The sequence below is a fragment of the Lepidochelys kempii genome, chromosome 2, assembly GCF_965140265.1.
Source record: "Lepidochelys kempii isolate rLepKem1 chromosome 2, rLepKem1.hap2, whole genome shotgun sequence".
Lineage (NCBI taxonomy): Eukaryota > Metazoa > Chordata > Testudines > Cheloniidae > Lepidochelys > Lepidochelys kempii.
The window spans coordinates 205,654,482-205,681,119 of record NC_133257.1 but is presented as its reverse complement, the minus strand read 5'-3'; the positions used below and the strand labels follow the sequence as shown (position 1 = coordinate 205,681,119).

The 26,638-nt window shown below is 40.1% G+C and overlaps 1 protein-coding gene across 4 annotated transcripts in view; it reads left to right on the top strand.

Moving 5' to 3' along the window:
- Positions 1-26,638, top strand: part of CHN2 (chimerin 2) — a 206,746-nt gene that overhangs the window by 88,326 nt on the left and 91,782 nt on the right. For 3 of the 4 annotated variants that reach the window (XM_073333598.1, XM_073333600.1, XM_073333597.1), the window contains exons 3-6: positions 6,084-6,139; positions 19,324-19,355; positions 22,134-22,247; positions 23,819-24,104. In XM_073333598.1, the coding sequence (XP_073189699.1) occupies positions 6,084-6,139; positions 19,324-19,355; positions 22,134-22,247; positions 23,819-24,104 (488 nt within the window). The remainder of the gene's footprint in view (positions 1-6,083; positions 6,140-19,323; positions 19,356-22,133; positions 22,248-23,818; positions 24,105-26,638) is intronic. The other variant, XM_073333599.1, reaches the window with a different exon arrangement.

Below are 26,638 nucleotides of genomic sequence, written 5' to 3'. Positions count from 1 at the left end.
ACGTACTCAACATTAAAGATAGCTTGACCATTTAGTTTTTTTTAAATGGGGGAAAGGTAAAACTAAAAGGGGGAGACATGATGGAATGCTAAAACTATATTACAGTATTCACCCATTAGGCTGCACCATGTGCAACATAACTTACCTGAGCTGGTAACAGCCATACTTGGCAGTGCATTAAAGTATCTTAAAAGAGATAGCAGCCCTGTAACCTACTACTTCGTCCATGTACAAGGAGCACATGACAACATTAAAGTAGTTGTTATTAATTATTATTATTTGTGTGTTACAGTTGACTTACTGCTTCTTCCTCCATGACATTTTTAAGACCAAAGCTCTTTTCTCTCCCCACCCAGATAAATCTTTTCCAGACCCTTATCTTCCATCTGATTACTGCATAGATGAATTACCTAAGGCTCTCTGAAAACCACATCTCCCCCTTCCACTCTGCACAAAACATAATCTTTCTTGCTTTTCATTCTGATTGAACCTCTCCACTGATTATTCTCACTCCACCACATCAACCTCAAGTTTCTTATTTGGCTTTCAAGGCTTCTCATCACTCTGCGCCTCTCTCCTGTAATTATCCTCCTTGAACTGTGTTGCGTCATCCCCCTCTCTTTCCCTTCTGCTCTGCCAATGATGTGAGCCTGAAAGCCTCATTTGTCTACTTCATCCCAGCCATTTCCCCACTGTCTTCCAAACTGCTTCCTATACATGGAACACCCTTGCTGAGCTGTTCTGCAAAGTCATTACTTGGTCATTATTTAAATATTTCCGGAAGACCCACTTCTTGCACAATAGGTACAAAAAACAAGCTTTCTAGGTCATGTTATAAATTTTCTTTTATTTACCTTGTTAGTATGGCTGATTATTTTTTGACAGATTTTATTTTTGGAGTTGAAAAATGGAATTTTATCCAAGACTAAATTTGTGTTTGACAAAATTTTGATCATTGGAAAAAAAACTTGAAATGAAAAGCTCTGGAGAAAAAAAATCCATTCCACCCATTTTGAAATAGTAGAAACATTTCCATGTTCTTTTAATATTTTACTTTCCTAATTCCCCCCGCCCTCCCAACCCCCCACTTCCCTCCTTTTTTTTCTACCAGAGGGAAAAAAACATTACTTCCCTCTTGCCTACATCTACATGCCTCAATCGTCTGTCTTTTTAGACTGTGTATTCTTCTGTTCTTTTTAGGACTGTGTCCTCTGTGTTTGGAAAGTGCTTAGCCCACTCTGGGTGTTAGCACAATCAAAGTAAATAATAATAGGTATTAAATAAAGACACACATTCAACTTGACTTACTCCAAATCACTTCCCGCAATGTCAACATACTATTTTTAGATACTTACAATCAATATTCAAATATAAAATCTTTATTTAGTGCTCAACAGTGTTATCCCTTATCAAGTTCAGTGCCATGCCATTTTTAAACATGCATCTTAAACTCTCATAAGGCCTTGGTTCAATAAGGAATCATAGAATCATAGATTATCAGGGTTGGAAGGGACCCCTGAAGGTCATCTAGTCCAACCTCCTGCTCGAAGCAGGACCAATTCCCAGTTAAATCATCCCAGCCAGGGCTTTGTCAAGCCTGACCTTAAAAACCTCTAAGGAAGGAGATTCTACCACCTCCCTAGGTAACGCATTCCAGTGTTTCACCACCCTCTTAGTGAAAAAGTTTTTCCTAATATCCAATCTAAACCTCCCCCACTGCAACTTGAGACCATTACTCCTCGTTCTGTCATCTGCTACCATTGAGAACAGTCTAGAGCCATCCTCTTTGGAACCCCCTTTCAGGTAGTTGAAAGCAGCTATCAAATCCCCCCTCATTCTTCTCTTCTGCAGGCTAAACAATCCCAGCTCCCTCAGCCTCTCCTCATAAGTCATGTGTTCTAGACCCCTAATCATTTTTGTTGCCCTTCGCTGGACTCTCTCCAATTTATCCACATCCTTCTTGTAGTGTGGGGCCCAAAACTGGACACAGTACTCCAGATGAGCCCTCACCAATGTCGAATAGAGGGGAACGATCACGTCCCTCGATCTGCTCGCTATGCCCCTACTTATACATCCCAAAATGCCATTGGCCTTCTTGGCAACAAGGGCACACTGTTGACTCATATCCAGCTTCTCATCCACTGTCACCCCTAGGTCCTTTTCTGCAGAACTGCTGCCTAGCCATTCGGTCCCTAGTCTGTAGCGGTGCATTGGATTCTTCCATCCTAAGTGCAGGACCCTGCACTTATCCTTATTGAACCTCATCAGATTTCTTTTGGCCCAATCCTCCAATTTGTCTAGGTCCTTCTGTATCCTATCCCTCCCCTCCAGCGTATCTACCACTCTTCCCAGTTTAGTATCATCCGCAAATTTGCTGAGAGTGCAATCCATACCATCCTCCAGATCATTTATGAAGATATTGAACAACTAGACATGGAGCCATTGATCACTACCCGTTGAGCCCGACAATCTAGCCAGCTTTCTACCCACCTTATAGTCCATTCATCCAGCCCATACTTCCTTAACTTGCTGACAAGAATACTGTGGGAGACCGTGTCAAAAGCTTTGCTAAAGTCAAGAAACAATACATCCACTGCTTTCCCTTCATCCACAGAACCAGTAATCTCATCATAAAAGGCGATTAGATTAGTCAGGCATGACCTTCCCTTGGTGAATCCATGCTGGCTGTTCCTGATCACCTTCTTCTCATGCAAGTGCTTCAGGATTGATTCTTTGAGGACCTGCTCCATGATTTTTCCAGGGACTGAGATGAGGCTGACTGGCCTGTAGTTCCCAGGATCTTCCTTCTTCCCTTTTTTAAAGATTGGCACTACATTAGCCTTTTTCCAGTCATCCGGGACTTCCCCGGTTCGCCACGAGTTTTCAAAGATAATGGCCAATGGCTCTGCAATCACAGCCGCCAATTCCTTCAGCACTCTTGGATGCAACTCGTCCGGCCCCATGGACTTGTGCACATCCAGCTTTTCTAAATAGTCCCTAACCACCTCTTTCTCCACAGAGGGCTGGCCATCTCTTCCCCATTTTGTGATGCCCAGCGCAGCAGTCTGGGAGCTGACCTTGTTAGTGAAGACAGAGGCAAAAAAAGCATTGAGTACATTAGCTTTTTCCACATCCTCTGTCACTAGGTTGCCTCCCTCATTCAGTAAGGGGCCCACACTTTCCTTGGCTTTCTTCTTGTTGCCAACATACCTGAAGAAACTCTTCTTGTTACTCTTGACATCTCTTGCTAGCTGCAGCTCCAGGTGCGCTTTGGCCCTCCTGATATCATTCCTACATGCCCGAGCAATATTTTTATACTCTTTCCTGGTCATATGTCCAACCTTACACTTCTTGTAAGCTTCTTTTTTATGTTTAAGATCCGCTAGGATTTCACTATTAAGCCAAGCTGGTCACCTGCCATATTTACTATTCTTTCGACTCATCGGGATGGTTTGTCCCTGTAACCTCAACAGGGATTCCTTGAAATACAGCCAGCTCTCCTGGACTCCTTTCCCCTTCAAGTTAGTCCCCCAGGGGATCCTGGCCATCCGTTCCCTGAGGGAGTCGAAGTCTGCTTTCCTGAAGTCCAGGGTCCGTATCCTGCTGCTTACCTTTCTTCCCTGCGTCAGGATCCTGAACTCAACCAACTCATGGTCACTGCCTCCCAGATTCCCATCCACTTTTGCTTCCCCCACTAATTCTACCCGGTTTGTGAGCAGCAGGTCAAGAAAAGCACCCCCCCTAGTTGGCTCCTCTAGCACTTGCGCCAGGAAATTGTCCCTTACGCTTTCCAAAAACTTCCTGGATTGTCTATGCACCGCTGTATTGCTCTCCCAGCAGATATCAGGAAAATTAAAGTCACCCATGAGAATCAGGGCATGCGATCTAGTAGCTTCCGTGAGTTGCCGGAAGAAAGCCTCATCTACCTCATCCCCCTGGTCCGGTGGTCTATAGCAGACTCCCACCACTACATCACTCTTGTTGCACACACTTCTAAACTTAATCCAGAGACACTCAGGTTTTTCTACAGTTTCGTACCGGAGCTCTGAGCAGTCATACTGATCCCTTACATACAGTGCTACTCCCCCACCTTTTCTGCCCTGCCTGTCCTTCCTGAACAGTTTATAACCATCCATGACAGTACTCTAGTCATGTGAGTTATCCCACCAAGTCTCTGTTATTCCAATCACGTCATAGTTCCTTGACATCACCAGGACCTCCAGTTCTCCCTGCTTGTTTCCAAGGCTTTGTGCATTTGTATATAAGCACTTGAGATAACCTGTTGATCGCCCCTCATTCCCTGAATGTATGCATGTGCCTAACTTCAAGCACTTGAATACTTCCAATTAAAGTTAATGGGACTGTTTACGTAGATATTTATCGTTAGGAAGAAGTAGCTTGCTAAATCAGCAGTATCTTCAACTCCAAGCATTCAAAATCATGAGATTTTTTTTTAGAAGACACAGTTTAGGTTCTTTGTAGTTTAGGGAATGCTGGGGGCCAGTTTTTCATGTTCTGTGCAACCACGAAGCTTGCAAAATAGCTTTTTTTCTTTTTAAATGAAAGCTGAGATCCGCACTTATTCCCATGACTCAAGGAGCTTGGAAAAATGCCATTTATCATGAGACTTGTAAAAAAAAATTATGGGAGCTGGCAGCACTGAATCAGACAGGTCCATATATTAATTCATAATATTGGATATATATTTATGGCCAGATAATACCCCTGTGCATAAAAACCTCTATAGAAGACAGGAAATTGTGAAGAGTTCTCCATTTTCATTTTCCATGTGATTGCCTAACCAGGGAGGGGATAGGGTTTTTCGTCCCCTGCTTCAAAACTAGCAGGTGGCATAACACCCAAAACTTGCATGTTCCCGAAGATTAGCAAAGAAGTCAGAAGTTACAAGTGGCAGAGGTGACTGTGTGAAAGTCCAGTACCGCCACGCTTCCCAAGTTTCTTCACAGCTTTCTTCATCCCTCTTTTAAAGGGTGATCCATGGTGCAAAGGGGCTCTGAAAAAGAGGTAATACAACCACCAACCATATTAGCTTTTCAGTAGATACTCCACTGTTTTCCAAGGCTGAGGGAGTTTCCCATCACTCGTCTTCTTCCCACAACCTGCCATCTTGCTGATCCACAGCCCACTGCGATCTTGGACTGGGGATCACAATATCATAGAGATGGGATGCCCATCTTCCCTTTATATGTGTATAGAGGTCTACATACAGTGGGCTTATTTTCAAGGGAGCAAGCCTAGCTTTGGGATTTTTACTAAAGCTGAGAAGAGAGGCACTCTATTTGCATTATAATTGCTTGCTGTCATCATGTGTCAACCCACGTTCACTACTTGTGGAATAGTAAGAGGAAGGAAGAAGCCTCCTTGAATCACAAAGGGAGAGTGGTAGGGGTCAACTGTAAGAAAAGATTGAAGAGGCGAGACCCAGAGTTCACTCAGTTGCTGTCCCTCATCTTTGGGAACCTTTGGGATGAGCAAAGTTGATCTGAAATATATTTGAGAATCTTAGGTAGCACATTAAAAGGAAAAAGAAAGTGGGAAAATGTTAGCATGTGGAAGCACTAGGGGTCTAATTTATTCTTAAATAGTTATCACTTGTGTCTTCAGTATGCATTGATAAGATTCTAGTGAACTCTTTTGGTAGTTTGTTGCAGTTCTTTCCTAGCCAATTCAAAAACACTGGAATTTTATTTAAAAATTCTATTATTGAGCTTGTCAGTAATACTGTATGCAACAAAGGAGTTTTATCTTGAAACATTCAGAAGGATTTGTTATGTTGGTTATATGTCTTGCAAGCAAAGTATGGAAATACACAGTGCCAGCACCAATATAAAACTAAATTGGGATTATATGAATTAAAAATAAATAAATGTTACCAGTGTACAATTGCATGACTAATTTCCATATAAATGACTTGACTTGCATGTATTTTAAAAACGTCTCTGTACCCCACCCTTTTTTATATATGTTTGCATTTTCTCTGAAGCATCTGACTAAAAATATCTGAATAAAAGTTTGTGTATATTGCAGTCCTCTAATTATTATTGCTTTTTTATATTTGACAGTGTATCAGTTACAACAGGAGGCACCGCGTCCCAAGAGAATCATTTGTCCTCGGGAGGTCAGTTCTTCTTTAACTGTATCTTGTTAAATCTGATGAATTGTCAGTAGTGTATTCCTATTGGAGATCTTTCCTATATGCTGAGAGAGCAACCGTCTATTTCCATTTTCTAAAATACTGTGGAACATATTATATATAATTGTTTTCAGATTATAAAGTGGGTCTTTAAAAATTGATTAATATTTGTTAAATCAGCACAGAGATGGGAATACATAAGATTTAACCATTGCAGAGACCCCTTTCCTTGTGCAGATGCTAATCAGGGCATTGTATGACTGTGCTCTATGCAGTACCTAAATGCTGTGATTCCCTTTTTTCATAGTGTTGTAGGAGAAGATCCATATATCTACATATTTAAAGATATGCAATGTTTTCACTCGATTCATGCAGTTTGTTCATAAAAAGCACTTCTCATGAAAGAAGGTTCACCTGTCCAATGTTAGCAAGAGCGTTCAAGATAAAATATTGAGTTAATAGCATTGGAACTCTTGTTCTGGGATGTCATGGAAAATTTGAAGTTTGTAGAATGTAAGAAATCTATGGAGCTGAAAGACTGCTGAATCAACATTTTCCTGCTTGTCTGCTTGCTTTTTTTTTTTTGCCAGTCATCTCTCCCAGTTTATCTAGTTGTCTTTTGAATATGGTAATACTTCTTCCTTCCGTACTGTGTCTTGGTAATTATAAAAATAGGATACTGTGAGTATATATTGATTTCTCCAATAAATCAATAAGATTGAGTTGTTTTTGGCTTCTAACATGTCAAGAACAAAGTGGCTGCAAACTCTTACAACACATATAGTTACAATAATAAATATTATGATTATTACTAATAATACTGAGCTCTTAGCTATATAAATTTTATACAGTAATCAAATGCAATTAAAAATATACGCGCTGTGATGTTAAAACCCCCTGAATATATAAGGAGAAATACATAGAAATTAATCAGTGTGATATTCCCAAATGTCTTAATTATCTGCTTTGCCCTCCCCCTCATGCTATTGTCTATTTAAATAGCCAATATCATGTAGTATCTGAGTGCCTCTCAAACATTAAAACATTTATCCTCGCAACACTTCTGTGGTGCAAGGAAGTGTTGTACTGAGGCATGGACAGATCAAGTGACTTTCCCAAGGTCACATAAGAAGTCTGCATCAGAGCCAGGAATTGAATGCACATCTCCTGATTTTCAGCCCAGCGCCTTAATCATAAGACCAAGCTTTACACTTTCTCTCATAGACGCCAGGTAGCAATTACCTGAGAATAGGGCAAAATTTTGGCATAAGAAGGAAAGCCTTCATGCTCTGTCAGCTAAGGGTGTACTCAAGCTGAGCATACAAGATCATAAAAGGGACAAGCAAAATGCTAGTGTGGTTAAAGTCTCTCTCACTCAGTCCCTGTCAGAAATGCTGCTCAAGAAAGTCACCAACATGGTGACCCTCTGGGACTCCAATGCACATAGGCCAAAAGGCTTTAACAGAACTTTTCTCTCTTATTTTCCCATACAAAACTGATGATAGCTAGTGCTCCAGGGCTGTAGCAGTTTGCAAAAGGAGAGGCCATTAAGATTTTTATGAAGTGAAAATCCAGATAATCAGTTCTTTCATAGTCATTCAGTACCATATCTTCAAAAGAGCCATGGGTAATAGGCATGGAAGAGTATCATTCACTCCCCACTTCTGCCTTATCTACAAATACTACTCAGTTGTAGGGTGAAGAAATACAACTTAATCAACAAGCATAGCAATTAAAAGGATACTGCCCGCGGAGTAAATGTGTAGGTAAACAGGCCAATCAAGAACTCTGCAATAGCATACTGTCTCTAACATAGTCCCTTGCTTTGGTGGCTGATGACTTTTTTGACAGGTGAGGCGCGCACATCACAAAGTCTCATAAATTCCAGTATACATCTTCCTCCTTATAGTCCTGGCCGGGGGTCTCTGCTCTGCCCCACCAGGACTGCAGCCTCCCTCCTGCACCTGCAGGGATCCAGTGTCACCTGCCCCAGGGCCATGCAGGGAGTTCTCTGCAGCTACACTGTCATGGTCCCAGCTCTCTCACTCACCAGCCAGGTGTTTGGGAGCCCTCCCCAGGCAGGAACTGTTCAGCCTCTGTGGCCAGGGACTTCTCCTTCTCCTCATAGTCCTGGCTGGAGGTCTATGGCTCTCCTCTGTCCCACCAGGACCGCAGCCTCTCCCCTACCCATTGCACCTGCAGTAAGTAAACCATTTGTGTAAAAGTTAAGACAGGACTGTAAGTAATTTATGGCTCTGTATCTTTGAGCTTTTCTACATTATACTCTTTTCACTACTACCTGGATAAGAATCTTGTCAGCGAAAACAGGTCATCACTCCAGTTCAGATACATGCTGAACTGTTGAGAGTTGGGATATCTACATATTTCTAATTAATAACCACCGGCAGTGTGAACACTGTGAATAGCCCATCTTTCCAATAATATTGGATTTCTGCCAGTATCCTTGTTTTTTCTAGATTCCTTCCACAATATTTTAATGGTGGGCATCCTTTACAAATAAAAAGATTTATTTGGGCATAAGCATTCGTGGGTAAAAAATCTGCTTTTTCAGAAGGATGGAGTGAAAATTACAGATGTAGGCATTATTATACCTGAAGAGAAGGGAGTTTCTTCTCTACCCCCTGATATTTGACTCAATATATATATGGTGTGTCTCTGGGATTGTTCTACTGAAATGGTGGTTGAAAATGGCACATTTGCAGCAAAGAGTTATAGCAAGATGTGCCACTTCTTGTTTTTATACCAGAATAATATTTTTAATAGCATTCAATTTGAAAATGCCATTTCAACATGTTGTTTTTAATTTAAGTGAGTCTTTATTTCAAAAACATTTTCGTGTTAATAAAGTAAGAAATTACAGGATGAATGCTGACGGTGTTTGACTTGGGGACACTTTCAGTAACTATGGATAAACCAAGTTTTCTTTTCTTTTCTTTTCTTTTCTTTTCTTTTCAAGTGGGAGATGGGGGTTGTCTTGCAATGAGTCTTGAAATATATTATATTTGATAATAGGCTACATTTTTAGAGCCATTCAGTATAGTTAGCTTCGACTGTTCTGCTCAGAGCAAGTCTTATTGACAGTCTTGATAGCAGTGTGCAGGTTAGTGGGCTTATCTACATTAAGGCTTTCAATATTGTTAACAGTAGTTCCACCGAACCAGTGTTAGCAACAGTGAGAAATTTGTCTGAAATTTCCCTAGTGTAGACAAGGCCTTAGAGCTTTAACTTATATTATTATGTAGAGAAATGTCAGCTAATTACTATGTTCATTGTTCTGAATTCCAGCTGGGTTGTGTCTAAAGCAAGCAAAAAATATGGTTCCTAGAAAAAGCAATTTCCTCTCTAATTTTGTATGATAATGAAAGGGAGAGGGTCTTTTTTTCTCTTACAAAAATGCCTTTTTCTCAGCTGAAATGTGAGACCTAGGATTCTAAGGGAACAAAATGTCAATATCCTCATCATCATCATCAATAATCAATACTAGAGCTGTCAAACAAATTTTAAAAAATTGAGGTTGAAAAAGTAGCTGTGATTAATCACAGTTTTAATTGCACTCTTAAACAATATTAGAATATCATTTATTTAAATATTTTGGGTGTTAATTGCTTACTTCTGTGCTGCTGCGGCTTGTGGTGCCTGGCACTTGGCCTGCAGCTCAAGGCAGACTCTGTGCTGTTGCACAAGGGCCGCATCTTGCTGGAGCCAACAGCCATCCCATAGCCCTCTGGCTATTCCTGGCTCAGTCCAGGGTTGCCATTTCAGATTTTGGTTTGGGGTGGGTGTGTGTGTTTGGGGGTGAGGGTGGGGAGAGTGTGTGTGTGTGTGTGTTGGGGGGCAGGAGTGCTGTCTCTAAGCTGAGCACTCAGGAGCCTGAATGCATTTTCAGCCAGCAGCAGCTGCTGGCAGAGCACTCATTCCTGAGCCAGCAGCAGACAGGTTCCTCCAGCTCAGTGGGGACCAGGTACACAGGCGAGGCAGATGGACACCTCGACATCAGCCTACCCCTACCCCTGCTCTGCACAGGAGATAGGCTCCCAGTCCGGCATAGCTTGGTCAGAGGCGGTTCCATGGGGTAAACGGGGAGGTAGGAGCAGCATGGAGCAGGGCGATGGGAGGTGAGCGGGCTCCCCTGGGTGGTGGCCCCCCTCACTCAGCCCTAAGGACAGAGGTGTCTTCCTCCCCACCTGGCCGCCGCCGAGTCCTGTCTCCAGAGGTGTGTGATTAACACTCATTTTTTTAAAAAAAAAGTGTTAATCTGTTTTGAGTTAATCACATGCATTAACTGAGATTAATTTACAGCCCTAATTAATACATAATAAAGACCCAGCCATGGAGTTTTAACTGTACCACCTAGAGTGGCATTTTGGATATTTGGCTTATCTTGACCCTCTGGATGTTTCGAAGTGTGTAAGTTGTAGGGTGGGAGGAGAGCAGGGAACATTCCTCATGCCATCCTTTTTGTCCAGATGGACCTACTGAAGGTGGAGGCCATCTGTAACTAGACAGAACCCTGGACTGTTTGAGAACTTCAGGTTTTCCTGAGTTTTGCAAATTTTTATAGAAAACTCATTGCCAACTTCTCTAACAAACAGCCCCCCTGACTTCCCTCCTTCATAAAGCCATTCGTTTCACATGGTCTCCTGATATTCAGCATGCTTTTGACCACCTCAATACTGCATTCACCACAGCTCTGATTCTGGCACATGCCCCAATGTGACTCTCCGGGCGGTACTCTCACAGTGACTTGGACCCCAGCCAGTTCTGCACACATGTTCATACTATGCTTGAAAATTCCCCCCCCCCCATAGTAATGAACTATGAAATACTGGGCAAGGAGCTGCTTTCAATCAAAATTGCTTTTTGAAGAACGGTGTCACCACCTTGAGGAAGCTTGGCATCCGGTACAGGTTTTTACTGACTAGAAGAACCTCATGTACTGCTGCAAGACCCAAACTTTGAACCGGAGGCAGATAAAGTGGGCCTTGTTCTTGTCTCAATTTGAGTTTACTATCCCCTACCGCCTGGGAAACCAAAGTGGGAAAACTGATATTCCATCACAAAAAGGGGAATACTACCGGAAAACAAGGTACCTATCTTCAAGCCCCTCTGTCTTCAAGCCTACTAATTTTGTCAATGCCGCAATTCATCAAGAACTGGTCTCCCACATCCAGTCCACCTCAAAAGAAGACCCATTCACCCAAGGGACCAAGTCGATGCCATTAGGGGATAATATGCATCATTCCATGGGGGACAGGATAACATCCTTCCCATATATGTTCCCCTGGGAGGTCCTAGAACTGTGCCACAACATTCCATTGATCACTTTGGCTGCCTTAACACCTCCTGCATGGTTGCCTTTTTTTTTCTGGTGGCCCCACATGCGGGTCAAAGTCCAAGTTTACATAGACTCCTCTGAGTGCTGTGCATGTACACAAATGCCCCGGACTAGACCCCATGGCACATTAGTCCCTCTGAAGACTCCAGCTAGGCCTTGGTCCACCATCACCTCAAGCTTAATTGTGGAACTCCCAGGATCAATGGTCATACCAAAACATATAAAACTTATCGTTTAGTTACCTAGGCAGGATTGCTTAGACTGTAAACTGTTACTTTGATCATAAGAACTTTGGGGCAGGGACCATCTTTTAATTAAATGTGTGTACAGTGACTGTGTAAAATGAGGCACTGATTTCCAGTTGTGGCCGCTAGGCATTACTAAAATACTACTAGTACTAATTCAAATATTCTGACAGTGTCATGAGATAATTCTTTTAGCAAAACCAAGAGTGGATATTTTGATCCCTTATTGACTGACTGACAAGTAGGTAACAGTTCAATTATAATAAAAAGAGGTAAGTAGACTCAATCACTTGCTAGAATTGTAGTATTGTAGTTACATTTTTTTCCAAGGTTAAACTGCTTAGGAATCACTGTTGTAAAATGAGCTCTCCATTTCTTCATTTATTATGTTTCGAAGGACACTTAGTCCTCTAGGTCTTGTGAACATGAGGTTTCTAAATAGGTGTTTAAAATGATTTGTTTGAGGTGAGAACTTTACATTAGCCAACTGCTGAGATACTACACAAGACTTTTCCATTTTGATTTAAAGGGGCTTACAGTCTTATCTAACCTGTTGCGTTGATGAGTCTGAGGTGCAGTTTGTGCTCAGTTTATAGTGGTAATCCAGCCATAACATGAAATAATCTAAAGATTAACTCCTTTTTCTGAACCTTCACATCTTACTAGACTGCTCTCATGGGGTCTAACTGAACTGAGAGTTGTTTTTATGGATGGTAGACTGGAAATGATTATAAAATCATTAGGTATAATTCTAAGTGCAAAAGATATCTGGTTAAACATGTAGAGAAACTGTCTCCATTGCCAGAAATGAGCGCACTGACGTTGCTGAGTCTAAGGTCTTGATTCTCCACCCTGTCCATGGATTGGAGGGACATGTGAACCAGTTCCATTATTTAGGACTGTCTAGCACTGGTGTAAGTTAGGGATGCAGAGGAGCAGCCCTAAATTCCACAGATGCAAGGTCCATGCAGGCTCTTGTGCCATTGGCGTAAAAGATTAGGCATAATGGAGCTCCACTCTGTTATGGAACGAGGAGGACTTGTGGCACCTTAGAGACTAACAAATTTATTTGAGCATAAGCTTTTGTGGGCTAAAGCCCACTTCATCAGATGCATGCAGTGGAAAATACAGTAGGAAGATAGATATATGTGTAAAAAGAAAAGGAGTACTTGTGGCACCTTAGAGACTAACAAATTAAAGTACTCCTTTTCTTTTTGCGAATACAGACTAACATGGCTGCTACTCTGAAACCAGATATATGTGTGTGTATTTATGTATATACAGAGAATTTTAACATGAAATTTTTTCATGTTGTGTGTGTGTGTGTGTGTGTAATATATATATCTTCCTATTGTATTTTCCACTGCATGCATCTGATGAAGTGGGCTTTAGCCCACAAATACATTTTAATCTCTAAGGTGCCCCAAGTACTCCTTGTTCTTTTTGCTGATACAGACTAACATGGCTACCAATCTGAACTCTGCTATGGGTTTCCCCCTTCCCTTTCCTGCCATTGATCCACTCCCAACATATGATCACTGATGCTGTGGGGTAGTGCCCCAGAGAATCAAGTCCAAAGCAGTTGTTAATCTTACCACACACAAAGGGTTGTCTGAGTCAGCTGGAATATATGTATTGCTGTACCTTTTTGGTATGCACATAAGGCCAAAACTTGCAGTCCTTACGCAGTTAAAACTCCCATTGACATCAGATGAGGGTTTCGATAAATAAAGACTGGAAGATTTGATCAATAATGCAATTAAAGTAGCATTATTTAATCTCTATGATTTGAGAATAAATGGCTCTTATCTCCCTGACTCCTTTTTACTTTAAACGTTTAGCTCTTTTTTATGCATAAATTAGTGTCTTTCTCATAGAATAAAGTAAAGGAGAGAGAACATTTATTGAAATTAGGTGTGTTTTATTTCTGTGACAGTACTTAAATGGAAAGAACTCTTCAGGGTGACTTCTCATTTCAGTGCAGTGTGACTTGGATGCAGATGATATACTTGAAATGACAATCTGCCATTTTAGGACATATTCATCTCCCACATGCATGATTCCCAATAGTTTTGTGGAGAATTATCCTGCACAGTGGCATAGGACTTTATTGCAATATGCTGTACACTGAATATCACTCTGGGCAAAGTATCCTGGAATCACAAAAGGAATCAAATTTCAAGGATATTAAAATGTAGTAAAGCTTTAATATTATTTAAAAGAACTATGCTTAATTAGCCAAGTTAACAAATAGATTTAATGAGAAAGAACTAAATTAACCTAAGTATTGAATATAAACTCCTGGTACTACTCCAGACTGTGTTTTGGACAATGTGCGGTAACATAGAGAGGGAAATCATGGAAACCTAGAATAAATGTTCCAATAAGTGTTTTGGTAGGGGGATGGGGGAATGTACTTTAACAGTCTAGGTGTCAGGGTTGGATTGCCCAGGCTCTCTGAAACCTGATCTTCAGAAGGACAGTTCAGAAGTGCGGTGGTTATGTTGGTTTAATTTGAGTTTAAGCATGGGAAGTCTCTGACTCTAAAATTAGATTTGTTTGTCCAGCTTTTGTATGGATCCTGGGATAGTTATGTTTACAGGCTACTCCACTACAGCTCTGATTTCCTGTTTGATTTAACAAATTGCTTATCTACCCTGGTGTTGGAGTCACTGAGGCTTATTGCCCTGAGTGATTTTAGCATCCATGTAGATGATGACTCTTCAAGGATCTCATGGCAACAACAATAACCTTGAAACTATTCAGTGTGGTTTCTGGCTCAGTGGACAATAGTGGTCACTCTGAATTGTGGGAGCGGGATTGGTGATTGCACACTTCTTAGATCAGACCATTATTGCCTGCAGTTGGAGGTTAGGGCTCACGTTTACTCTTTTGTAGAGAGGTGACCTTTTTTATTGGTCCAGGCTGGGTGATTATCATAATCACCATCTTTGTCTATTGGCATGGTGTTCCTGAGTGCTCCCTCACGCTGCACTCTCCTCACTGGTCAACACTTTATAATGCTGATCTGGCACAGATGATGCATGAATGGTGGAAATCGTGTTGGTCAGTTGTGAAATGCAACTGTTTCTTCCATAGAGAAACTGTGGAAAAGTATGTTGTGGCTCCAGTGGAGATGGTAAGAGCTTTCTTCTCTGCTATGATTTCTGTGAAGTCCAAGTAAGCAGAATGGTCCTCAAAGTGAGTTTGTTTATTTTGGACTCCTTCACATCAGGTGGGGAAAAGTAACCCCTGGCTGAGTTTCAGTCAGTCTTGCTCACTGAGATGTATGGAACTTCCCTTGAAGTTCATGCACAAATTTCAGCTAGTACAAAATATTACTACAAGATTCCTTGGGAGTGTAAACCTGTGCTCCACACACATCACTGGCTTCCTATTTGATTATTGGTGTAAGTCAACTTGTTGATTTTGATCTATAAAGTCTAATATGAAATAGCTCTTAGTTATCTTGAAACCTCCAATCTCGTCATGCTCATTTCTGGTGGCTGAAATCAATGAGGATCTTCTCAGTGATAGGCCATAGATTGATATAGCTGCAGTAGAACATTTTTAGCAGCTAGCTCACCATTGTGATTTCCTCCCTGGTCTGACAGAACCTGAGTTTATGGGCCTTCAAGATATGTTGCAAGATCTGTCTGTCTATTCAGGTTCCTGTCTAAAGAAATGGCCTGGCAGGAGTTGAGAGTCTGTTGAGGTTTGTGGAGGTATTTTTAGGTTGATTGTGTCATTCTAGTGTGTTATGTTCTTGAACATGATCCTGAGATTCTACAGACAACTGGAAATAAATGAAAATCCCAGCCTTGCTGTCTCAGCCCTATAGCTTTCTGAGATAAATTGAGTGCCATGATGTTTACTCTGCGTGTGTCTTTCAGATGAAACTTTAAAAACTGAGGTTTTGGCTTCTCTGTAAGAACATTAAAGATGCAATTTCATTTTTTTTCTTTTTTTTTGCTAAAAATGTCTTCCTTGCACGTTTTGTGCAGTGCCCTGCCTGCTGTAAGGAACTCATGCAGTGGGGCTGGGCTTGTAATTATGAATTAGTATTGCTTACATGCTATTGATTATTGTGTAGCAGTGGCCACCCATACTGGTTATATAAGAATTCAGCAAATGCTGGTCAGTGTTTGCTCAACACAACAGGTGCCTGGCTCTTTATCTGCTAGGTGCAGTGCTTCATTTGTGGGATAAAGACTGACATGGCTTCAGCTGAACCGGAGTCTGTTGTGAGTGTTATCGTGTTCCATGCTGACTAGCCACTGTATCCACCTAAGAGATTGTATTCAGGGGCTTCACATGCACCTGGGGCCACGTTCTGAGACCCTTACTCAGGGTGAGTAGCAAATCATCAGTCTGGCCCATAGGTTTATTAAGATCCTCCAAGAAGAAAGGTGCTATATGTCATAGTTCAGGGAAACTGCACATGTATTTCCCCTCCATGGTCCACCAAGGGCACCCATTCTAGGTTATCACCTCTCTTGGGTGGAGACTCGCATCTCTCTTTCTCCTGACTAGGATTTTTCCAGGCTGCACAGTTCCCTAACTACCCAGAAAGCCAGAATGCCTAAATAGGCTAGTGTCTTTGCTTTCTGTTTGAAGGCTATGAACAGCTGTAATAGCTAGCGGTCACAAGCTCCACATAGTCCTTTACAAGCAAGCACACTTATTCTTAAGGTGAAAGCATTAGGGAAAAAACATGAAAAACAAAGTTCCTGTATACATGCTAAAAGCTCACCAGAGGACACGCATCAGTCTTATGGGGCCTCAGTCGGCCAAAGTCCTTCCAATCCTTTCCAGGAAGGAATAGGGTCCACCATGGGCAGGAAGTCCTGTCCATTTGCTGGATCAGAAAGCAGGCCCTGAGTCAATTTAAACTTAGGCTATTTATCCAAAAGTCCCTTAGGGTTTTTTTTGATCTGTTGGTCTCTGGAGAATCCAGTTTGAACTAATATACGTGAGTGTCCACAGGTAGGGGTACTTCTCTAGAGGTTTACCACCCAAGTGAAGTTGCCTAATCACCTCATGCTGTTCTTAGTTCCTGGCAGAGCTGTGGTCGCTCTCCCCAATGGAATTACATACAGTCCCTGGCCCACAAATGGTACATAAACTTAACAGTAAGATCTCACAAAGATATTGCAGGAAATTGCCATATCTGTCACACTATGTAAATGCAAAATATGTTGTCCTTCTCTCATTATCAAGATTATATTACTTTGAGATTGACTTTTCTCTAGTTTTATGCTTAGGTGCATGGGTGGTGCGTGAATACCCCTTTCAGGGAGGCTAGCTCACCTGGTCTTGTCCCTTCCACCCGATTCCCTCCACTCCCCCATCTCCCCACACCGTGGCCAGTTGAGCCTGCCGCCTGTGCTTAAGTGTATGTATATATGGGTTTCACATGACTAGGTTTGAATGGTAAATATTTAACAAAAGAAGCTCTCAACATCCTGCACATTTCTGCATTTTGCTCGTTACTTTAATTTAATAAGGGTAATGCCTCCCCACACTCCTTCTTTCCCTTTCATTTAACCCCTGTCTGCAATCTCATCAGAAATGAGCTAGGGAGGTTAAAACCAAAATTCTAACTGGCAATCCTGCTAAAAATTATCTGACCATTCACTGTTTACACAAGATGTTTGTAAGTGTCTAGAAATTGAAAACTTGTGCTCGGACGTTCTTCAGATTTTGCTCTGAGTTCAATGTACGAGATTATTCTTTCTTTTATTCCGGCTTCTTAAATATCCAAAGTGTTTCTGTGCTCTGTTGTAGCAATTTACTGTTCTGAAGTAGGGGATTCAAGGGCTTGATACTGCTGTTGGACTACTGAAAGGAAGTAATTTCTAACACTAATTTCTTTATATCATGTCTGAGATGCCTAGTCTCCATGACCTCAGGGTACCAGGTCAGACGTCTCAGTACGGCAGTGTATGGATTATTGCACCAGCAGAAAATTACTTTTTCTGTAATTTCATATATTTTTTGTTTGGAAGTATGGTGCCAGCTTCCGGTGCCCAGTTGAGCTCAATTGAAGAAAAATAGAGCTTAATTGATTTTTATTTTAAGTTTACAAGCCTACATTCTGGTTCCAGTTGTATTTTTCGTGCCATATAAGAGAGCAGTATCAAAGGCTACAGCTAAAGATCATAGCTGGAGAGAAATTATAGTGCCAGTCATGTAAAAATATATATATATTCCAGCTATATGAAATAGCCTCTGAGAATTTTGACATAAATTCAGGTAATAATTGGGCAGTAAAAAATTGACATTTTGTAAATTAATATTCAGAAAGCAAATATTTTTCTATAAATGTTGAGCAAACATTAAACAAAAACCATGTGTATGAAACCTTTGAAAGAAGTGCCCCCTGCTGGTGTAGTGTTTGTTTCGCTTGTAAACAACTGAAAAACGTGTGTATTTCAGGTTTCTCTGGTGCTTTTTATGCTGCCTTATATTTCTGCTGTCTCCACAAAGTCTAAGATAAACTATTTTGCAAATCTGTTCTTTTTGTCTGTATAAACCAAGTCCATGAACTCTGAGCATTGAGGATTTTTAACTTCATGGAACTTTTTTGTGGAACTCAATACCTAGCTTACACCACACAGTGGAACATTCACAGAGTAATACTATATCAGTTTGTTTACAATTGGTAAAGAAAGTCAGAACTGAAATTGGATCCTTCTCATTATACAGAGCCACCATGCACTTGTCTGTGGATCGCATGCTGAAATTGAGACAATGTAATAATTCAAATAAAGCAGGCAATTAAATAATACAAACGATTAAAACAAAGGCTTTAGATAAATGAAGGCACCCCAGCTCAGAGTTCATTATAGGACTGCAACTTGAGTGGTAAACCAACATGTCAGAATAGCTGAAGTTTGAGTATAGGCGTGTTACTCTACTAGGGCTTGGTCCAAACCCATTTGAAGTAATTGGAAGTCTTTCCATCGACTTCGGCAGTGTACTTCAGATCAGGCTCATGCTTTGCTGAGACCTGAGGAATTTCAGACTAGAATTAAATCCATAAGTCCTGGTGGGTTTTTTGTTTTGTTGGGGTTTTTTAAAATCTTCTGAGAACATTAAATTCTTCAGCTTTAGACATTTGTCATTTATAGGCAACAATGGCTAAGAAACAGCATGGGACAAAAATAGTCTTATTATGTAATATAAATAATAGATGAGAGAAAAATAGTAAATTCTTCATCTGTTTGATCACATCTAGTACAGTTGACTTACGTTGCCCCATTTGTTTTACCATTCACTATATTTATAGTCATCACAAATCCATGAAAATAAAACTGCTTATTTATCTTTTTTATTTTATTTTATTTTTCACCATATGTTCTCTGTGTACTATAACTTCAGTTTAACATATCTTCACATACCATGGTGCTCTTGTTTATCTTTTTTTGATAGTTTAAGCATATGCTCTGAATTTGATGCCGCAGTCTTAATTGATGATCAGTGTTTCATTTGCTTGACCTTTATTTTAATGTTACTGGTGTAATTTTGAGTATATTGTTAATATTTTTCTTTCTTTTTATATTTAGGTGGACAACAGACCAAAATATTATGGAAGAGAGTATGTATTATACTATTCTATTTTTAATTCTTTGATAAGTAATCACTTGAGGTGTCATGCATTCCTTTTGAAATTATTAATACAGAAATAACAATACCATAGTGGAGATATTATGGCAAAATATTTCATTTCACTTTCCATAGTCCTAGCATGAAAATGTTTTGAATGTCTAATATTCCAGTTGCACGTGGATTCATTATTGTTGCCCAATAGTGCATGGCCTGTACCACCACTTCAGCATGTCTGCCAACTAGAGATGGACAAAACCATGGATGGTGTCTAAAAACAAATCCGGGGTGATTTGGGGAAGAATGGTTCAGACTGTTTCAGCTCTCCCTTCCTTGGTCATTTTTTGGTTGTAACTTTTAACCCCCTTTTATTTTTACGGTTTTTCTCAATCTCGCTCATCCTATTCTTCCTTCTTTTTGGTGTGTGCTTACTGTACTTTCTTCTCACTACAGTGTCAGTGAGAGTATGAGACTGCTTCAGGTCTAAAGGCTGCCTTATCCCATGGGCATACGAGGCTTGAAGTGGTGTGTTTCCAGTGCAAGGAAGGGAAAAGGGCAGGCAACTCTGAGGCCTCAAAAGAGGAACTCCATTCTCCCGCTATGCAGTGGGAGTGTTATCTCCAAATCGCTTGCATGTCCCTTGACCCAGAGCCCTGTATAGATAGTGTTCAAGGGCCACAACCATTGTTACAGCTCATTCGAGACCCTTTACTTCAGCTGTGTAAGAATGAGAATTTTCCCTTCAATGTGGTACTTTTCTGAGGCCTGCTGTTTAGCTTGCAATAAGGATTAGCTATATAATTTCATATTTTAGGGTTTTTTCACACTTAGGGCACAGCAGCTGTCAAATTATTAAAGAGCTCCTAATTATTATAGTTGCATTTTTAAAAGATAACCTGTGACCATACGGAATTCAGTCATAGCCACTCAAGTATAGAGTTTGAAAGATAGCACCTAGCTAATTGAACCACTATGCTTTCTAGCTCTAGATCTTTTAAAACTATTATCACTGTCTTTTGTACAATAAACTGGTCATTATTGACAGTGTGTGTATTACAGCTAACAGCCAAGAGAAAACTAAGAGCCTAAACTCATTCTTGTTAACTGGACTTGTTTGATATTAATGACAGTGAGTTTATTAATAAAGATGCATTTAAATTGTGTAATTTTAGAGCTGTTCATTCTAATTGGCTGACTTAGAAAATGCCCGTGATTCATCACCATAGTAGGAAAGTCCAAATCAGTCATAATTTTAAAAAGGAAGTATGCCTAATAATGCTTTGGAAAGATCACCTTAAACCGAATGCTTCTTACATGTATTCAGCATGAAAAAGTGACAAGTGCAATTGCTGTTCAGTTCTCTTTACATCTAAAATGTTTTTCTTCTTTTTCCCTACCAAACCAGAGGCAGCATTTTAAACCTACCATTTCTGACATATTATGTCAGAAAAAAGACAATGCTTAGGGCTAGAAGCTTTTAACATATTTACTCTATTTTTAGATAGCTGCATTTAAAATAGAAGCTTTTAAAAGCTCAAAGGGAAGATTTAGTGAATCAGCTAGCAAAAATGTGCACAACATAGTATTTAAACTACTTTAAAGACTGTATTTTGTCCTTGTTTAAAGGTCATAGCTGAAGAACTGATCAATGTAAAGTCAGCTGTTTGTCTTAGGGCCTATTCCTTTTGTCACGGGGGGATGAATCACAGAAATTGTTGCTTTCTACAGAAACTGGCCAAGGAACTTTATTGAAATAAGGAAAACAATATTATCCCTAAGGCTACTCTTCATCTATTTCTCTATGTCACTATAGTGCACCTGACTAGAACCTTCACCAGCATCTTCCTGCCTTTCTGCCACACATTTAAAGAAGCAGTGCAGATATCCTCACTCCTTTTAAAAACCATATGTATAAACAATAAAGGCAGATTTTAATAAGGATACTATCTAGAATATGTGCATTAATTTTAATTTATCTCTTTTTATTTGACAGTGCCTTCATTACGGCTCTTGTTTCATTCCTCTCATATAAAGTAACCATTGTAGGAAACTCCAAGCCTGATCATGCTCCCTCTTAGAGCTGGCTTAAAAAAAATGCTCAGAGTCCAACTGATCGCCATATTTGGGGTTGGAAAGGATTTTTCCCCCAGGTCAGATTGGCAGAGACCCTGGGGGTTTTTCTGCCTTCCTCTGCAGCATTGGGTATGGGTCACTTGCTGGTTTGAACTAGAGTAAATGGTGGATTCTCTGTAACTTGAAGTCCTTATATCAAGATTTGAGGATTTGGCCTTAATGTTTTTTTCTTGTTCTTCTATATCTAATGGTTCCTGCTCCTTGAGCTGCCAAGTATTGTGATGGTAGGAACGTCAAGATTCACACATCGTTTTTACCTGCTCCAAAGTCTTTGCTTAAATTCAAATGGTCAAGCCCACAGTATTTTCCGGTAGCTGGGATAAGACTTTCCTGGGCCAAATTGAAAGACATTATTCTAAAATCATCCAGTGGAGTTACTCACGTAGTGAACAACTTTTTCTCTTTGCTCTGTCATTTCTCAGTTCAATCCCATCACCTGTGTGAAGCTTAATGTCTGTCGGCCTGGGATTTGGGGACCTGAAATTGTTTCCAGGTTGTTCCACTGATACAGTATTTAGTGTTGCTATCCTATTATGGTCTACTACTAGTCACATATATCTCACTTAAATCAGCCATGATTTCTTGTAGTTTTATTTCTACTTATTATTCTGTAAATTGCTGAAATTTCTCCCCTCAGGTTTCATGGAATTATTTCTCGGGAGCAAGCAGATGAAATACTTGCAGGTGTAGAAGGAGCATATATTCTTAGAGAGAGCCAGCGGCAACCTGGATGCTACACTCTAGCTCTCAGGTAAACTCAGTTTTAATAAAACATTTCTAGATTAACTAGACATTTGGAAGGGATGGTGGAGATAATACCAGTCCCTTTGATTGAGAGACTGTCTGCCTTTAATTGCTGGGGTTTGCAACGAAGCATGATTTTAAACCTCCAGCTGCTGTTTGACAATCACATTTCTTCAGTAACCTAGTAAGCTTTTTACCATTTGCATCTGGCCAAGAGTTTGCAACCTTTCTCTGTGGATGCATACCTTGCCATTGTTATGCATGCTTTTGTTTCCTCAAGCTTAGACCATTGCAGATGCTCTGTACATAGGACTACTTCTTAAAACCATTTTGAGACTGACACTGGTGCGGGATGCAGAAGCTGGCTTACTGAGCAGGGTATCATGCTGGGAACACATGACACTAAAGCTTCTCCGGGATCTGCACTGGTTGCTCATTGGTCTTTGGGTGGAGTGTAAGATCTCTGTTATGACTTACAAAGCCCTAAATGAGTTGGAACAGGCCAACCTGAGGAGTTGGCCCTCTGTCCCCATGCCACAACTGTGGTCAGAAGGGGCACATGTCTGGATCTCGCTCATTATAAATGAGAGGGGAGCGGTTGGCATGATGCCCTCTGTAAAGACTTCAGTACTCTAGAACTAGCTTCCCCCCTCCCTTGGTCTGAATTTGGTGACCTTCCAGGCATACTGCAAAAGATACCTGTTTGATGGGGTTTTTTAGAGGGCTAAAGGTGTGTTCCCCCAATGATGGCGTGGAAAGGAGTCTCTGTAGGTGGTTCGCTGAATTCCTGTGAAATGATTACTTTTATGCTGATGGTTTTGATTAGGTGAGTAATAATGGTAGGCTGCCTCAAACCTTGGATCGGGGTCCTTTTATATATTGAATCTAAATAAAATTATTAGAAATCTAAAGTTTACTTTAGCATCTTTCTTTTTAAAGAGACATCAAGCTACTTAAGTGCAAAATTGTGTACATCTTAAAACTGTTATAGTTTGTTGGGAAATATCCTCCAGATCCTATCACCTTTAACAAAATTTAAAAAATTTAAAGTTTGAAAAACATTACTATTTTTGTGGGACCTGCAAAAAGAGTTTCCAATTTTATACTCCCTTTGGTAAGTCTGTAACAAAAATTTTCTAGAAGAGATTTTCCACAGCTATGAACATTATACTGAGATCATCCTGATCAGTTATATTGGTGCACAAACAAGGCTATCAGCAGAACCAAGAGTTGGTGGTGCTTGCTGTATGAAAAGTGTAGGAAATGAATAGCAGTGTTTGTCCAGAATCGGCTTTTGTCAATCAGTATAAGCATCCCTCTGATGTGTTGTGCCAGCCCCCTCAAGATGAGCACATACTGACTAACTGCATGCATTTCTGGGTGGCATTGCTTGTTAAACACTAGGTGGCCTTAATCCTTCAGTCAGATCCACATGAGCACAATGGGGTTCTGTGGGAGACTCATCCACACAGATCCATTTGCAATATTAGGACCTAAAAATGTATGTATAATCAGCAAGACTGTCTCCTGGTTGTTCTGATATTTTGTATTCTCTTTCTCTTTTTTTTTTTAATGCAGGTTTGGTAATCAGACCTTAAACTACAGGCTTTTCTATGATGGGAAGCACTTCGTGGGGGAGAAAAGGTTTGAATCTATCCATGATTTGGTAACAGATGGCTTGATAACGCTGTATATAGAAACCAAGGCTTCTGAGTATATTGCCAAAATGACCAAAAACCCCATCTATGAGCACATTGGATATGCTACTCTGCTTAGAGAAAAAGTATCCCGAAGGCTGAGCAGAACCAAAACTGAATCAAGAAAAGCTAGTGTAACAAGTGAAGAAAATACACCAGTTGAAAAGGTAACTATTCGGTATTATATGGCAACCAATCTACTGCTTTCTGTATATTTTTAATGGTTTGAAAATCTAAACGGAAACAAGTGTTTAATAATAATTAATTAATAACTATTAATTTTGCTGTCATTAAAGTGCTCCTGAGCCATTTAAATGTTTATATCCTGTTAACTGACTGATAACCAATCATGTGTACTTGAAATTACGGTTCAGTTGGGGCTTTTGAAAAGATAACTTCCCATCCACTACCAACACAAATGATTTTATGCATGTAGTATGGGACCTGACTACCATAGGAACAGCTTTTCCTTTTGCACCAACACAATGGCTGGGACAAGCTGAGGTGTTGGCATGGCATTCTCAGTGGCAGGTCCCAGACTGTGGAACTTGTGCCCATTGGCCATTCACCAGAGCTCAAGTTTGTTACCTTCCAGTGCATGGTGCAAAGCTCCTCTTTTCTGCCAGTCCTTTGGTGAATGGGTCTGAAGTGGGGTATTGTCTTTGCCTTCTTTCTTTCTCTTTCTTTCTTCTGAGTTAAAATGGATTTTTCTTGCCATCTCTTACCTGACGATATGCTACAGCAGTATGTGAACTAGAACTTAATACTTTGAGAACTCCATCCGCATAGTAACCAGGTAAAAAGATAAAATTAAGAATTACACTAAATATGATAAACACTGTTGTAAACAGTGACGTGTGGTTTTTCCCATGTCTAGGTGGACTGTGCACTAAGTAGCCCAAACAAAACTTTCTTCCTGATGCAGATGTTTTGGATGGATTAGCTCATTCTCATTTGTGGGGGGACTTCTGCATCCTGTTTTAGATTATTTTAATGTAAAGGGAGATAGTTGATATTTGGGAAGCAGTGACTGTATTTGTTGGAAAATAACATGTATCACACATGAATATAGCAGAGATAATTATTTTCATGATGACTCTGTCTGTCCCACTAAAAGACATTTCCAGGCAAGTTACTTTGTGTGATGGGTTACATATCAGCATTGACTGAACAGTTACTGGTTTGGATTTCTGACACGCAGTAAAACAGGACAGATATAGGCAAATTGCAGCAGTATAGGAATTGTTCTCTGTAGTAGCTCTTATTCTTGAATAAGATGAAGTGGCATCCAAATATAGTCATCCACAGTAGCAAATGAATTGGATTAATAATGCTGGCTTTTTAGTAAAATTGCACAGCCTAGAGAAGATCTTTGGACAACAGGGTTGTGACAAAGCTCTGATTCAGATTCTATTTCAGCACAAATCCAGTGACAGTAATACAGTAGAACCTCAGAGTTATGAACACCTCAGGAATGAGGGATGTTCATAACTCTGAAATGTTTGCAACTCTGAACAAAATGTTATGGTTGTTCTTTCAAAAGTTTACAACTGAACATTGACTTAATGCAGCTTTGAAACTTTTGCAGAAGAAAAATGCTGCTTTTAACCATCTTAATTTAAATGAAACAAGCACAGAAACAATTTCCTTACCTTGTCAAATCTTCTTTTTAAACTTTCCCTTTTTTTTAGTAGTTTACGTTTAACACAATACTGTACAGTATTGGCTTTTTTTTTGTCTCTGCTTCTTGATTTCATACTTTCCGTTCCAAATGAGGTATATGGTTGACTGGTCAGTTTGTAACTCTGGTGTTTGTAACTCTAAGGTTCTACTGTAGTATTTGGAATAACTTAGATGGTGGGGGGGTTTTTTTGTTTTTTTTTTTAAGGGAACAACGGAAGTTGGTCCAAATAAGAGATTACCTCACCCACCTTGTCTCTTTAAGATATGGGAAGTAATTGTTTAGAGACCGATGTCCTGCTCATTCTGATGATTCCTGTGATTGGATGCTGGCTGTTTTTGAATGCTAAATCAGGCACAAGAGTTGATATTTTGACTTTGTTTGGGGTACAATGAGTAATAAGAAGCAGAGTTTAGTACAACATGACTTTTCTCTGTATGGGTGGGTCAGCAGTTTCTTTTGTGTTGCGAATATATTTGACAAATAGTATGGTGACTTTAAAACATTGGTATGTGCCATTAGTGTAATATCAGTAGCCACTACAGTCCTAAATCCTACACACATTCCTTAACTTACGGAAATATGATATCTCTAATTAGAAACAAAACCAAAGCTATTAAAAAAAAGTTTAATCTTAGTTGCAATTCTTGTCATCTCTGATTTTTCATATGCTGCAATGCCCTTGAGCACTTCAAAGGGTTTTATTTTAATCTACTTCTCTTCATAACTGATCATATTCTCTTTCATACTGGGACTTTGGCTGAAATTTTCAAGTTTGGGTACTTAAGGTTAGGTACCTAAATAAAAATGGCCTTTTAGAGGTGCAGAATGATGAGTGCTTGCTTAGCAGCTTTGAAAATTGGACTACTCTGATTTAGAGGCCTAATTATGAATTTGTGCCTAAATCTGAACATTTCTGACTTTGGGTCTGATCCAACTCCCAGTGGAATCAATGGAAAGACTCCTATTGACTTCAATATGGGTTGGATCGGGCCCTTTGTGTACGAAGACTCAGCTAAG